Source organism: Hylobates moloch, unplaced genomic scaffold (genome assembly GCF_009828535.3).
Source record: "Hylobates moloch isolate HMO894 unplaced genomic scaffold, HMol_V3 SCAFFOLD_18, whole genome shotgun sequence".
NCBI lineage: Eukaryota > Metazoa > Chordata > Mammalia > Primates > Hylobatidae > Hylobates > Hylobates moloch.
Genome location: NW_026652293.1, coordinates 50,333,836 through 50,349,946, shown reverse-complemented (window position 1 = coordinate 50,349,946; position 16,111 = coordinate 50,333,836). Strand labels below are relative to the sequence as shown.

Below are 16,111 nucleotides of genomic sequence, written 5' to 3'. Positions count from 1 at the left end.
CTTATCCTTGGTTTTCTAAGAGTATAGCATCAGTAATATCTCCAAGGAAGGTGATGGTATATACTTCTGTTGATGCCATTAATATTACTCTTATTATTTAACCTCCTGTTAAAAAGTAGTTGCTTTTATTATTATAAATGCCCTGAATTAGAATGCTAATTTAGGCAATTTTGATAGGCTATCTCAAATTATAATGTGTTTTTTTCAAGTCATGCATACTGAACCAGTTTTCAGTAGTTATAAGTGGTTAGGTATTACTTCCTGTTGAATTAGCAGTTGCTGAGTAGTTGAGTCTTTGTACTACCCTGCAATCCACTAATGTGATATTTAATGAGGAGACATCAGTCTGAAGAAAGGTAGTCAATATAAATCAGTGTTTACAAAGTGTGATTAACTCTGAAATATTTCATCAATGCTGTGGTCCCAGGCAGACTGTATGCTAATTACTAGAATCTGCGCATGTTTCAGGGGACTTGGACGGACCCTGAGTATTGCAAACATGGAGGAGCAAAATTGCAATTATGTTCGGACCGTCTCTGATGACAATTTATGCATTTGGTGTGATGACCTCCCCCTTCCCAAGAGGGCAATAAACAGAATGCATTTTCATTAAGATACTAATGCACTTAATCACAAGGGGAAAGGGTTAGGAAGTAACGGAAGACCTTCAAGCACTATGTGACAGAGCTGATTGGGGAGAAAAGCTTTATTTTAAAGGCAGCTTCTTTACAAAGCTGTAGGCAGCCCCAGAGCACATCCCACACACTGCCATTGGTACTAATCGAAAAAAAAAAAATTAGTTTAGATCTTTTTCTGGTTTCTTAGTTGCCATTTTAAATATGTAGGTACTACCATAAGTGACACAAAGTCTAATATTAAAAATATATAATTTCATAGCAGTTTATTCTTTGTTCTAACATCAGGGAACTTCAGTGTTTGGAATTAATTATGCAAATTATGTAACACACATCATGATGATGATGATAATGATGATGACCATCATCTTCATTATCATCACCATCATCAGTAAGCATTTACCAAGCACAGAATTGTGTTGTAAGGCTCTGGTAAGTGCTAAAGCAACAACTATGTAATTTCTGTCCCTACCCTCTAGGAGCTTACTATAATATGCCGTATTTGTTTACCTATCATTTTCCACAGTGAAGTTTATATTGTTCAGTGTCAGAAAGACAATAAGGCTGATGCACCAAAGTATTAGGAACCAGAATAAATCCAGGATTGACAATCCAATAATCTGGTTTTGATATTTGTGTTTTCATGAACATAATCTATTTTGAAATTTCTTTTGTATCATAAGATTCTGGAAGACTCTTACTTTGCATGGGTGGACTCAGCATAATGTTTTGAAGGCTAATTTTAAACTTCATCTTTTGAAGCATTTCACCATGTTTATTCTCTTTGCCCCACATATCTTTTGTGATTATAGCAGAGCATCCAGCTTGATGATATTTGTGACATTTCTCTTGAGTCTCATGTGACATTTTTTGGGGTGGAGGAGTAAGAATAATAGAGTTGACATTGCCTTTGGGATGCTAATATTTCCTGGATCTTGCAAATCTGACAACTTTTCTTCAAACTTGTGTTTTAGGCAATATAGAATACAGCTGCCCTGCCACGAATGAATGTGAAATCACAAAGCGCAGACGTAAATCCTGCCAGGCTTGCCGCTTCATGAAGTGTTTAAAAGTGGGCATGCTGAAAGAAGGTAAGGCTCTTTGCTAGTGCCCCTGAGCTTTTGATTTTGGTGTGGGGATGGGAGGCAAAAAATTCCACCAGTTTTAGAGAAACCAGAAAAAGATGAGGTTAACAGTAAGTACCCTGACTCTGATGGCAGAATACTCCTTTATACCTGGACTTTCTGACAACTTATGGCTAACCACTTCACATTGACAGGAAGGGACAAGGTAGGAGGATCTGATGTACAGCGAAACACACCAGGTATGCTTGACCATAGTGCTTTTATCATCTTTACAATCTGCAGAGAGCAAAGGATGAAGACAAACCAAGAGGCTACTGTCATTGAATTTTTGGTTTTCTTCTCATTACTAGGTTTGCAGAGAGATTTTTTTTTTTTAATTAATCTTGGGTTTAAAACACTCTTTATTCTTTCCCAACCTTATCTTTTGGACTTTATTTTCTATTACAAAGAGCTGAAAATATCATATTAAAATTGCTTTCTATTTGCTTTCAGTTGGGGATAACAACAACAAACATAAAATAGCAACAGTGACGTGTTCTGTGCTAAACAAATTGCTTAAGCTCACACAGTTTATAATTGGTGGAGCCAGGAACTGAACCCACTGATTCTAGATGCCACTCAACTATTCCACACATGTCAAAGGTCCTGAAATATTTGTATATTTCATCATTTCTAGTGAAACTCACATGTTAGCTTGGAGATGGATAAAAAGTTTTCTTTACTTTGTGAGGCCTGTGATTCAGTTTTTGTTCTGTAATGCATTACTTTACTTGTGTGTGTGTTTGTAAATGTGCATTTTACATACTGCATTTAGAATTTTCTGTTTCCTTTTCTTCAGGAAATTCACCAGAGTTTGAAATAAACACAGTTTTATAAAGTAACACAATGAAAAGGTGGTAATTAATGTTTGACAGAAAATTAGATTCATTAAATATTTAGATGTATAACTTCTGTTGTATTATAGAACTATGCTTTGTTTCTGGGGCTTGTCCTATTATTATATTTTGTTCTTACTGGAGATCCCCTATTTTTAACTTTTAAATCCAAATAGGCTCACATATTAATTCACCAAGAGTGAACCAGAGTGTCACTGAGTGTGTGCTATCACGCGGTGTTATAATTTTTCCTGATTTGTTCTTCTTTCAAGATTTTTACTGTGAACAATATTATAGGAAGATGAGTGGATCAGATTATGTTTGGATATATGGAATTTACATCGTATTTCTCTGACTTTCACTTATCAAATAGGAACAAAGAAGACCCTCTCAAATTCTTCTAGTCTTCAACTTTGCTCTTCCCTTGAGAAAGAGCTATAAACAAAGAAGTGTATAATGTTATAATAAAATTTTATAAAAAGATGACCAAGATACATTACTAAGTAAATATATATATATAAGAACAAGTTTTTTAATAGTATGATTCATTATATATCTGTGTGTGTGTATGTATGAGAGTGTGTGTGTATACGTATATATATGTATATAGAGAGAGATGGAAAGGAGAATGGATGGCAGACATCATACACACTGTGACAGATACACACATGTGTATACATGGAGAAGTGGAAGAAAGGAAGGATACCTAAAGATTGGTGACAGTGTCACATTGGTGAATGAAAATGAGGATGGGGGTACTTTTTACAGTATAGCCTTTGGCCCTTTTAGGATTTTTCAGAGTTAACATGTTTTACATTTGTAATCCATTTGCTGAATATGTACTAAAGTCTTCCCATGTTCCAGGCACTATTCCAGGCTCCAGTGATACAACAGTGAAAAAGACAGATAAGGTGGTTCTCTTGCACATAAGAGAAAACTTATGTGAAATTGCCAGAAGGACAATTTTGATAAAGGAAAACATATAATTAAAACAAGAACCACCCAACCCACATGACAGAGTTTTTCTTTCAGTTAGGATGATGGTGGTAGCTTACGTTTGTGAAGTGGAGCTCTTTATCTTAGCCATTGCCTTAACCCCTATAGCAGAGTAACAAACAAAACATATTTCTGAAAGTTAATGATCGGTGATTGACAGTCAGTTTCTGGCCTTAATTATATTTACGTTGCCACTTAGTTTCGTTGTAGAGACTCAAACTAAACTTATGCTCATTCAAAGAGAATTAAGAGTGATTTCAAATCCTTGAAAGTTGAGGAATCATTATTTTTCAAAAGCAAATCCAGTTTTTAAAAAGTTCTAAAATTAATACAACAATGAACACTTGTATTGATGTGGCATTGATCTATATTTAGGTTTTATTTTGAAAAACTGAATTACATGGAGACACTTCTCCAATTCTAGGAATATATAATTTTTTATTAGCTTGATTTACTGCCATAATTTACATACCATTTGCTTTTCCAGGTTTAAAGAAGATATTTTTCCTTAAATATTTTTTCCATTGTGATTTCTAGCAAGAACAATCCTGAAGGGCGGTAAGAGTGAATGAAGAGGTGTGAACTGTGTTTAATTAAACATTGCTGGTGAAAGTGAATGGGACAGCGCTTATCTATAATTCACACCTCTTCAGTTGCTATTATCAAGCAGGTATCTGTTTTCTAGAGAATTGCTGCTGTTGCTGATATACTCAAATAATAATTTATTTTCCTTTACTTCTTAATGCCCACTTTGATGGCAAAATATCGGTTCTTTAACCACCTCCTCCCACCTCCCACAACCACCAAATCGAAAGGATGGGATAGTTATGAGTAAATATGGAATATTCTTTTTTCTTTTTTACTTAAAAATGCAGTGAAATATTGCATTGTACCCTGCATATAAATGCACAATTATGTTTGGCCACCTCCTTGGCTCAAGACTTGCTTTCCAAGCCTGGAGAGAATGATAGTGTCTTAAATGTATCTTTATGGATGGAGAGGGATTTCAGTCCCATGCAGTATGTCGGAGATCGTGATGTAGTAAACCTATTCAATGTAAACCTGTTCAATTCAATTACCAGTCCATAATAAAATTTGCTGCTACAACCCCCGCCTTGACCACAGCAGTCCATACAGGCTGATGGCACAGCAGGTCTGGAAATCGACAGACAAAATCTATTTAAACAAAAAACAACATTAGTTCTAGAATCTGAAATGAAATCAGATTTCAACAGCTTTGATGGGTACTTTCTCTCCTTTAACAGGTATTTTTATTCAGCTGGCCAAATCCATTGTAGATAAAGTGTTGCCTGAAGGAAATGAGGTTTTATTAAAAGGGGAGTTTATAGAAAAATGAGAATTACATTGTTTTAAAAATAATAATCATTAGCTTTATTGACTGGCATTTATGTTAATTATGGCATCTCACTTTGAGAAGATATCTGAGCGTTGGTGGGATTGTGAAGGAGAAAGTGATGGCTTAGTAGGTAAACAATTCCAGTTTCATCACATTGTACATAATTAAAATTCTTATAAGATATGCTTTCTCATTAGCAAGCAATGGAATTATACTTGAATACACTACATTTGATTTTAATGTTAGAATTTTTAAAAAAAATTGTATCAGTTGAAGAAAAGGAAAACGTGTTTTCTTAGAGAAAGCAACAAAATGCTACACTACAACAAAACTTTGAGAAGTACAGTAAAACAAATGATAATTTGTTGAAATCCAAGTGGTGGCACCATTCAGCATCCTGAAAATCCTCTTTGTCTTTCTCTCTGCTCTACTTAGCTGGTAAGTGTCACAAATGATGGGCCAGCATTATTTTTTTGTCGTTATACCATACTGTATGTCAGAGAAAGCCCATCTATTACATGATATCTGGTCTCAACATTCCCTTTTCATTTTTTTTAGGTATTGCTTATTTGAAGGAAAATAACAAGAACTAATCAAGGTGCACCTATAAATCTGGTCAAGATTTATTTTTATTTTGATCTCTCTCCTTGGTTATTTAAAGGCTATTGCAGGACATACTAGCTCAGTTTGCTCTCTGTCAGTAGCAAACAGAGACATTTTATGAAAGCAATAATCATTTTATTTAGATATAGAATTCACTGATCAAAGGATTAAAGGGTGTTTTGATGTTTATTGGCACGATGGCTTTCACCTTAGCAACTCAAATATTTTTCTTTTACTCTTGCAGGTGAGCAAAAGACTCACATTCACTCACATTATATTCTTTAGCCAGGCCAGCCTGCATGCCAAAGTGTAGATGAAACGAGGCAATTTAGAGGACCCGTTTTGTTATTTCGTGCCAAAAAATGTGCTTTTTCCTTTGCCTTAAAAAATGCTACTTAACTTTTCTAATCTCCTATTTTGTCATCTGTAAAATGATGGCACCACTAATAGTATTTGCAAACAACATGTTGTAAATAGCCAATGAGATACTGCAGGTTGAGAGCTTAGCATACCATGTGGCCTAGTGTAAGGAACAGGTCAACATTAGCTACTGTGGCCAGAGACAGTAAGGGTCAAGCTTTGGGGCCAGGTGGCTGGTAGATTCAAGCCCTGGTTCTACCACCTCTGAAACTTGGAGCAAGTTAAAGAACTTCTCTAAGACTCACTCGTTTTAGCCTATTTATTTATAACTATGAGACTGAAGGTGGAACTTACTTTGTGAGGTTTTTGTGAAGACCAAGAGATTTAATGTAGATACAGGGTCTAGTACATGCTTAACAGGAGACACTATGAGCTTGACTTGCTAGACCAACCCAAGGTCATGTAATTTGTTATCCTTTGGCAATGTCAATGGCCTTAGGGGTGCTTTCCAAACTTTTTATAGAAGCACATCAATAAGTGAAAATTTGCTCAGAAATTTCATGAGGAAATTTAGTCTTTAATACCTGACCTTAGGTCAAATGAAGAGAGACAACAGTATAAAAAGGAAAAAAGGGGCTTTAACCCAAGCAGGGTTTTCACTAACAACATTTGAGGTGAAGAAAGCTTTAAAATTACTGGTTTAGCTTCAGAAAGGAGAACTTACTCCTTTGTCTTGAAAGGAAAAGGAAGAGGAGGAAGAAGAGAAAGCAGAGAGGGAGGAGAAAGCTAATGTCCCACCGAAGAAAATGGACAAGTGGCACACATTTTAAAATGAGCAAGGAGAATTGTAAGAATCCTGTTAACTTCATAAGTAAATTTTTGAGGGTATTTTTTTGTTTCGTTTTGTTTTGTTTTTGAGAAAGGGTCTGGCTCTGTCCCCTAGGCTGGAGTGCAGTGGCATGATCTTGGCTCACTGCAGCCTTGACCTCTAGGGCTCAAGTGATCCTCTTGTCTCAGCTTCCTGAGTAGCTGGGACTACAGGCACATGCCACCATGCTACTTTTATTTTAATTTTTTTCTGTAGAAATGGCATCTCACTATGTTGCTCAGGCTGTTCTCAAACACCTGGCATCAAGTGATCCTCCAGTTTTGGCCTCCCAAAGGACTAGGATTACAGGCATGAGCCACTGTGCCTGGGCCTATGCCTCAGTTTTTAATTTTGATTTCTCGACTACCTAATACTGTGATGTGATTTGGAGCAAGTCCATTCATCTCTAAGAGTCTCCATTCCTGTATCTTCAGGGGACCAGCTAGACTATATTCTTTCTTACCCCTTCTAATCTGAAATTATATATATTTTATTAAAAAATGATATAATGCCTATAGAAACATTATTCCAATATATGACACCAAGAGACTTATAATTACAATGATGATGATGATGATGATGATGATGATGACTATATCAATGGAGTTGGAACTACCGTAGGAGCTCTGGTTTGATAGATACGGATAATGAGATGTGCTATTTGTGAATTTTTTCTTAACTGAAAATTCTTCTGATGCTTTTCATCTTCCTAGGGGAGCAAGAAATATGTTATTTTTTTCAAAGTTAACAGACGTGAGAGTTGAAGGCACAGTAGAGCAATTAATAGGTACTTAAATAAGTAGGAACTGAAGTATTGATTGTGTATTTTTGCCTGTGTGTGAAAAACTTTTGCTCTTTATTTCCTCACATTTTCTCCCAGCTCTTGTCAATATATTGAAGTGCAGTCAGTATGGTTTTATTTCTGTGGGCATCTGAAATCTCAACACAGATTGCTGTGATTGCTAACAGTCAGATTTTATTTGAAGTTACTTTTTAAATAAAAATATTGACAGCAGTAGGAAAGGAGAAGAGCAGGCTTATATAATTTTAAATGGCTTCTAAATATTTCCTCTGGAGGAAACAATAAGTTATTAAAACAAGCAAAACAAATCAGATAGTTATGTGTTTTATTGATGCCCATTTTTGATTTTCATACTTGATCTCTTTAAAGTATCTTTCAGCCAGGCGCAGTGGCTCATGCTGGTAATCCCAGCACTTTGGGAGGCAGAGGTGGGAGGGTTGCTTGAGCACAAGAGTTTGAGACCAGCCTGGGCAACGTGATGAAACCCTCATGTCTACCAAAAAATAAAAATAAAAAGTAAAAAATTAACAAGGAGTGGTGGTGCACACCTGTAGTCTCAGCTACTCCAGAGGCTGAGGTGGGAGGATGGCTTGAGCCTGGGAAGAGGAAGTTGCAATGAGTGGAGATTGCGCCACTGCACTCCAGCCTGGGTGACAGAGTGAGAGTCTGTCTCAGAAAAAAAAGAAAGAAAGAAAGAAAGAAAGAAAGAAAGAAAGAAAGAAAGAAAGAAAGAAAGAAAGAAAGAAAGACATAAAGTATCTTTTAATTACAGAGGTGCTCAGTGTTATGTATGAATATTTTGCCACTTTGTAGAAGTCTAGAAAATACACACAGTATGAAGATTCCAGGTAGGTAGTGCAAACAATATAGTAGAATTGTGAGTGCCCATGTTCCAGATGAAGTAAAAGCAGAGGTTGAGAATTGGCATTTGGAATAAGTCACCATTTGTGGTGAGACAATACATGGTATTAAGATTTAATTATCATGTTAAGACCCCACCCAGTATAGAAAAGTGGGACGCTGGGTGTCAGATTCTCATTAGTCAGATAAGGAACCCAAGGTCAGAGAGTTTTAGTGACTTGCCCATGGTCCCACTGCAGATAAAGTGGAAATGGGATTAAAAGCCAAGCATGTCATATGCCCAGGACCATCCTGTATCTTTGCCAACCTGTGTGGCAGCCTTGGCCAAATAAGGGGCCTTTCCTGCTCCATGCTTGGGTTGATTGCCTGCATCTGCTGGTAGGCCAAGAGTGACCTGAGCTACTTATTTGGTGGGTGGACAAAATGGGAAAAAGTCCTGGAAATCCCAATGAGCAGCAGAGTTTATGAGTCTAACAAGGGGTTTTGAGCTTAAGGTATATAAATAAATGACATTTTTTAGGAGGTGACTTTTCCTTACGATTCTGTTCTGAGGGAACCAGGCTTCTTACCTAAAGTTTGATAGGACTGCTGAAGTCAGAGATAATGATGGGGATTGGTCCAGGAAAAGTCTTTATGGGATAACTGAGCAGCCTAGCGTATTGGACTGATTGTGAGTTAGAGAAGGGAATGTATATCAGGAGTCATGAAGGTCAAATGGTAAGGTTGAGGACACTGTATCTCAAAAGGGTCATGCCATTTTTGCCCAGCTTAAATCCTTTAGCTTGACAAATTATTTTAAATCCATCAATAATTGCCAGTCTCTATGAAATAAAAGATCTTTATCTTTTGCTCTGACTCATAGATTAATAGCACTGACCTAATGTTTAGGAAGTTCTTGGGTGGAAGAAATGGTAGGAGTATGGAGATCCTCTTCTTTTACATTGGGTAATTAGTTGTCCAGATGCTCTGTTTATTCTGAGTGATCTCAACACAGTCCATGGAGTATATTTTCTGTTTCCACCCTTTTAGAGAAGGCAATTTGTGCATGTCTACATATACCACATATATGAGAGAGCACAGATTATACGTTTATTCATTTAACTGCCATTACATCTCTCCAATCAGTTGGCCTGAGCCCCCAGGATATAAAGAAAAATTATCCCAGAACTGTTTTGCTGCAACCACAGCTTGAGTCTTGATTTATATATGGCGGTGGGAACTCTGAGAGTCTTCTGAGTTTACTCTATCAGCAGGAGTAGCAAAGAGCAACTTACTTGTCTAATTACCCTTCTGTTTCATATTTTCCATTTTAACAAAATGTTCATTTAAAGAGTGTAGTGTTTTCCAGGTAGGTTCTCTTTAAAAAATATAAAGCTACTCAGGTCATTTAGTTACAAGTGGATTTGTTTTTGCTTAGTTAAAGAGCCTACTTAGTATAATTTATCCTAACAAAATATCTTTTGTAAAAACCTCTGAAGAAGACATTGCCAAGGTGATTTTTTTTTCCTCAAGTCTAGTATCATTATGCTGCCAAGTCGAAAACAGAAATTATTAGTAGGGAAATTTGGGCTCCTACTGCCTTCAAAAAGCAGAACAAAGAAAAGGAGAAAGCTTTAATGGTATTCAAGGAAAATATTTCTGTGTTAGATGACAGTTAATAGAACTGCATTGACCTCACAGGTATTTCTTGCACTCTCTGTTGTAATATTATCCTAAGAAGCTCCCTCATTAATGCAGAGTATTAAACAAAACTCCCAAGTTATAATATAAGCAATAGCGAAGAGCACCTTCTCTGTGAGCTTCATCTTGACATTAAGCCATTTGGGAATGTACTTAAGGTACCACGAAAAGTTAGTTTATGTACAGATACTGCATTACTAGATGGTGATTTTTTTTCACGTTTTGTTGATATGAGACTTGAATAGTCAGTCTCAAAATGAATAGTAAAGATTTTGAAGGTAAGACTAATAACACAGATTTTTGAGAGCTGAATATACATTAGGCTATGTGCTATGTGCTTTGTTGGGGTTGGTTAATCTTTACAATGACCTCAGTGGTAGCTATTTCCCCATTTCACAGAGGAAAGGGAAGCTTAGAAAGATTGTGTTACCTTCCAATGCTCTCACAGTGTATGAAGGAGTCTAGGTTCTGTAGCAGGTATTTTGATTCTACTGCCTCTGCTGTACATTTATTTAATGTAGTTATTCTTTGGGAACTTCAGAAATATTCATGTATGTATTTGGCTTGGGATTCTTCAGAGGCTATGGTTATTATGAGATACTGAGCTCTTAAAAGATGACTTAAGCAACCCATCCCCCTTTTTTTGAACTAGGGCTCACTTCAGTGCTTTGAGTTCTTCACTTAATGTCCAGAAATAGAATGAACTGTGTTGGAAGGCAGTAAGTTTCCCAGCACTGTGAGAGATGTTGTAGGGAACAAGTTCAAGTATCATGTGAGGATTAGACCAGACTATCTTTTACAGTGACTTCCCACTCTGAAAGTCCTGACATCCCAACATAAACTTTGGAATAACTTAACAGTTACAAACTATGTGAATAAACATCAGTAATATTGAAGCTGTTCAATTCCTGGGAACTCTATTTAGGGGTCTGTGTTTTCATCGGTGTATGACATCTTATTTAAATCCAAATTGGAACATAAAGAAAAATTTTGCCTTGTGGCATAGCTTTAGTTTCTGGCTGAGTTTTTAGAAAATGAACTCCAGAACCACATTTCTTGTAAGTCGTGCTTTTGTAGAGAGGAATGAATCTGATGCACTGACTTTGTGCACCATCTGCCTCAGTTTTGAGGATATGGCCATAGTGTACCACTGGAGTATTATAATCTCATGTATTATATAAAAGGGGAAAATTGAAGTTCTAATGTTTTAAAGATTTGTCCATGATTCTGCATATAATCCATGTGGCTTGTAGAAGACTATCACATACTCCCTGCATACCTGGTTCTCCAAAACAATTTTATATTTATGTATATATTTTAAAATCACAATTACATTAGAAATGAAGTAGATAGAATCTTTGATGTGAACTAACCAGTTGCAGCACTACAGATTATTTCAGCTGAATAAATCTGTGCTCTCTGCATTTGTCTTAGAGAGGACAGAGAGAAAGACTGAAATCCTAAGAAACAATTCCTTTAGCTTTCTTCCCCCTGATTTAGTAGGGATAGTATTAAAAGTTAATCATTTATTTGATTGTTTCCATTTGTCATTTCCATTTGTGAACTTGAATTAGGAAGCCATCATTTATCTAATAGGTTACATATTTTTATTCTTTTTGGATTAAAAAAATCCCTGGCAGATTTAGCCCCAAGCCGGGGAAACCTACTTGAACATTTGCTCAGGCACTGGAAGGCCAGCCTGGTAAGTGGTGAGGGGTGGCCAGAACCATATAGGACTCTGTTTAATGTGGATTTTTTCCCCACAAGCCTTCAAACAACAGATTTTTGTTCCTTGTAACCAATGCATATGTATATCAATGTGACATCGATGATGATGACATTGTGCTTGACTGTAACTAAAGGAATCCAGGTGTACATTTGAGTAAGACTCATTTAATGAAGTGCTTCATGGTTGTATTTCATTTGGGCCCCATTCCTAAATTCTTAGCTACCTTTCTGATTAAGGCTATGCAGAGTTCTACTCCACCTATTAATATATCAGGTATTAGGCACAATTTTGTTCATCTCTAAGTCCCCCTCAACTGACACTGAGCGCTGGTCATTTTTTGAGAGATTGTTCTGTAGTTCATCCTCTCTCGCTTTCTCTCTCTCTCTCTCTCACTTAGTAGGTTGAGGAGCCACCAACCAGCTTCCCTAAGGCAAGCTGTCTGCAAAGGAACAAGCCAGCTGGCTTGGCCAAGGTTGATCAATGATGAGAAGCAGGCTAGGTTCCAGGTTCACAAAAGCCACTCAGTGGAGAGTAGGTCAGCGGCTTCCCCAAAGCCAATTAGCTGGCAGAAGTCTGAGGTGCCCAGTGCTAGCCAAATTCCCTGAGCCTGATGGTACTAGTGGGGAGTCCATCCTTGGGCTTGCTGGCAACCCAGACTTAAGTGAATGGCAGATTGTGCTTTTTGAGAGCCAGTGCGGCTTTGTGGCTACTAGAACAAGTATCAGGACCTGCCACTGCCACTCAGCCTTACCCAAGTAGACCGCACAGCCCCAGCACAGTAGTAACTGACCCTCGGGTGTGATGGATTTCAGCTGATTATCCATAACATAAATTTGTTTTTACCTTACTTCAGCTTCAGTGCTTTTTCAAGTTGACATGAATATGAATCATGCCATTAGAAGAGAGTGATATGGAAATGATTTTGGAAGCAGGAAGCATTACAGAGCCCTTTGACAGGAATGTCAGGATTTCTACTATTTTAAAAGCCCCAAATGTAAGATGCTCTTCTTTTATAGATGACTGTCTGAGATGAAATGGAACCTATGGCAAAACCCAAAGGGAGGGTATCTTAGCAATTGCCCTTTGGTTAACCTGTTTCTTGAAAGACTGTGTGTATCTAGGATCAAAATCCCTTTCCCATTTTTCTCAAGAATTACATTTTCATCTATTAAATATTTTTTACATAGGCTGCACAATCATAATTTTATTATGTCTGCACCATTTTACTAGCATTTGTATGTATCTTGGGGATGTGGGAAATTTAAGGAGCAGAATGTGTAAAAATGAGGTAATTTACCTTACCTGGTTTAACTTAATATGTGTTTCTACTTATATCTGGTTTCTGTACCAATTTCCGGTTTTGTGTCTCAGTTCAAGCCAGCATGTTACCCCCATAGGAGGTCAAGTCCGTTTTGCCTGGCCTCCCTCTCAGTTCTCAGCTATAATAAGTGTTTTCCTTGAGGCCACCTGAGCCCTTATTTAGTGGCTTCTCCTGGGATTGTCCAATTAATATCCCCCAGCCACGCTTCTTCACACAGAAGTTTTGGAGCAAATACAACTTCCTCTCCCTTCACCCTCTCCACTCCATTAAGTTTGTTCTTTTTTTGGGGGGGGGGGGCAGGGGGGGTTGTTGTTGTTGTTCTAATAGTTTCCTCTAAAAGCCAAATTTCTTCATAACTCTACTGAATTACCATTTGGTGATTTCCAAACTTGTGACTTCTATAATGGTCCCCTCCCTACTCCTGCCTCTCATAATTCACCTCTCTGCTCTCTTAGACATTTGTCTCCAGGCCTGTTAGGTTCTTCAGTATCAACATTATCATAATCATTAGTATATTTGAAGCCAATTAAATGGCAATTACTCTGACCTTAGCCAGTCTTAGGTTATTATCAATTCATACATAATTTGGAAGTATTTGGAAGGAATGTGGATTCATGCCTTATGGTTTGATCTATGTAAATATTTCTATCTGCTATGGCAGAAGTACATCTTGTTCTTTACAACATCTAGAGTTGGAGTGAGGTTATTCTGCCCAGGAGCTGTTTTCTATGTATCAGTCCAAATAATACACATTGTAAGTCTATTTCCAAACTTCTATTCACTCATCCTTGACTCATCCATTCAACAAGTGTATTTTGAGAGCTGGCTCCATACCATTCACTTTGTGAACACGGACAAAAGAGTTTCTAACCTTGTGGAGTTTATGATCCTTCATAAGCCTAAAGACTTAAAATTACAGAGCTGTTACCCTTTTCAGAATTTCACCAGCATTTATATTCAGTTTCATACTGTTTAGCATTTAATTTCATGTTTTCCACAGGGGGAAATAGAGCATAAAGATAAAGAGCATGGACTCTGGGTCAAATGGAGTCTGTGACTATTGATTGAGCCCTTGAAATGTGTCTAATGCAACTGAGGAAGTCAGTCTTTAATTTTATTTAATTTTTATTAAATTAAATTAAATAGCCCCCACATGGCTGATGGCTACCATATTGGAGAGTGCAGAGATAGACTCAGGGTTCACTGTAAACTTTACTACTTACTAGCTGTGTCATCTCAGACAAGTTACTTTACCTTTTTAAGCCTTACCTATGAAATGTAGATTGTAATTATACATACATCAGAGGATAGCTTTGAGGGTTAAATGAGATAATATATGTAATATTCTTGGTACAACATCTGGTAAACAACAGCATTAGGAAAATGATAGGTGTTATTAATTTTTAGTATTCCATTCTTCACTTGGGATGTCTCATGGAGCAAAGCATAAACAACTTGAGAACAGGAACTGTTTGTATTTTAGTCCTTCATGGCACCTAGTACAATAATGATCACATAGTAGGTGCTCAATAAAATATTACTTCTTTTTTCTTTTTAAGTCATACTTCAGTATACTTTTCAATTGCATTTTTATAATTTAGGTGCAGGAATAATTTTTCATAAATAATAACTTTTAGAAAGTTTTCATATATGCATTACGAATAAATGTTCTTTTATATTCATGTGACCATGACGGAATTGTGTTTCAGAAACCCTGTTTCATCAAAAGTATATTGACTACACTGACAATATAGTAATTGGTATCCAAAAAAAAGAGAAAGAAAAAAAAAAACATGAGGAATAATGTTGGTTTTAATCTGTCTTCTCCATAGACATGTGATAAGTTAGTGAATATAAATGAGATGACAACTAAGACTTATTCTAAATAACTTGTATAAATAACTTGCCCAAGATCAGACACCTATTAAATGGTAAAGCCAGTATTCAATCCGAAATTCTCTGACTCTGAAGCTCATATGCTATACTGATATTTATAATGAAGTCTTCTGGTTCTTCTCTTAATTAATCTTACCAGAGTGTCAAAAGGTGAAATATCCTTTAAGTCACTTGGAAGCTGCTGTTCTCTGCTATTACTTCCTTTTGTGAGCAAGGAGACGTTTATTTTAGGGAATGGTCTTCGTGCTGGAGCTGTTACAAAGTCCAGCATCATTTCTTGCTGTAGGCATTCTAAAACAGAAGGGCTGTGCAATAACAAGAACATTTTCTGATTTCTGTAAATATTGCTCTTTGCAGGACTAGAATGTGATTGCTGAAATGTCTGTGTAGAGTATTTCTGCTTTATCGTAGAGATGGTTTGAATAATATTTGAGCTACGTATATTTCTGAATGGCACCCCTTCCGTGTAGACTATCATAGCCTATTGTTTAGCGGAAGAGGTTCTGCCATTGCCTAGTGTCTGTCCCCGAGAGGCTGTCCAGGTTGCTGTCTGATTATTTCATTTTCCGTTTGTAGCATCACTTTCATGCTCTGTAGACAACCGGTCCAAATTTGTGGTCCGTGAACAAATGTACTTCTCAACGATTCTGTATATGTCTGCAGGTCTCCCCAGCAGTCATTAATTAGGATCTAGAGGGGATAGTGTAGAAAAATAAAGCTTCACTAATGGTGACAAAGTAAAAGGAACAGAAATTCAATTCAAACCCTGGGTGCCTAAGAAATGTTAGAGAATCTCCTGGTTATCTCACAAATCTTTAACTATTTGGTTATGTGCTCCAGCAGAGAAAATCTATCAAAAGTTTTGTTAAGGTAGGAAAGAACAAAATCCCCCAGCTTTTACAAGTAATGCTATTTCTATTTTAATGCCACTCAGGAACTGGCCTCTTTGAAAGTTCCCAAGCTTGTAAAGCTAGGAATTCTTTCCTCCCTCTCCTGTCTTACTTAACTTGCAGTTCTAGAATCTAACTTGCAGCCTCAGTTAA

At 36.9% G+C, this 16,111-nt stretch overlaps 1 protein-coding gene across 10 annotated transcripts in view; it reads left to right on the top strand.

Annotated features, from left to right (window-relative positions):
- ESRRG (estrogen related receptor gamma) overlaps positions 1 to 16,111 on the top strand; it is a 595,534-nt gene that overhangs the window by 438,497 nt on the left and 140,926 nt on the right. For all 10 annotated transcript variants that reach the window (XM_058430555.1, XM_058430554.1, XM_032136353.2 and 7 more), the window contains one exon: positions 1,610 to 1,726. In XM_058430555.1, coding sequence (XP_058286538.1) covers positions 1,610 to 1,726 — 117 coding nt within the window. The remainder of the gene's footprint in view (positions 1 to 1,609; positions 1,727 to 16,111) is intronic.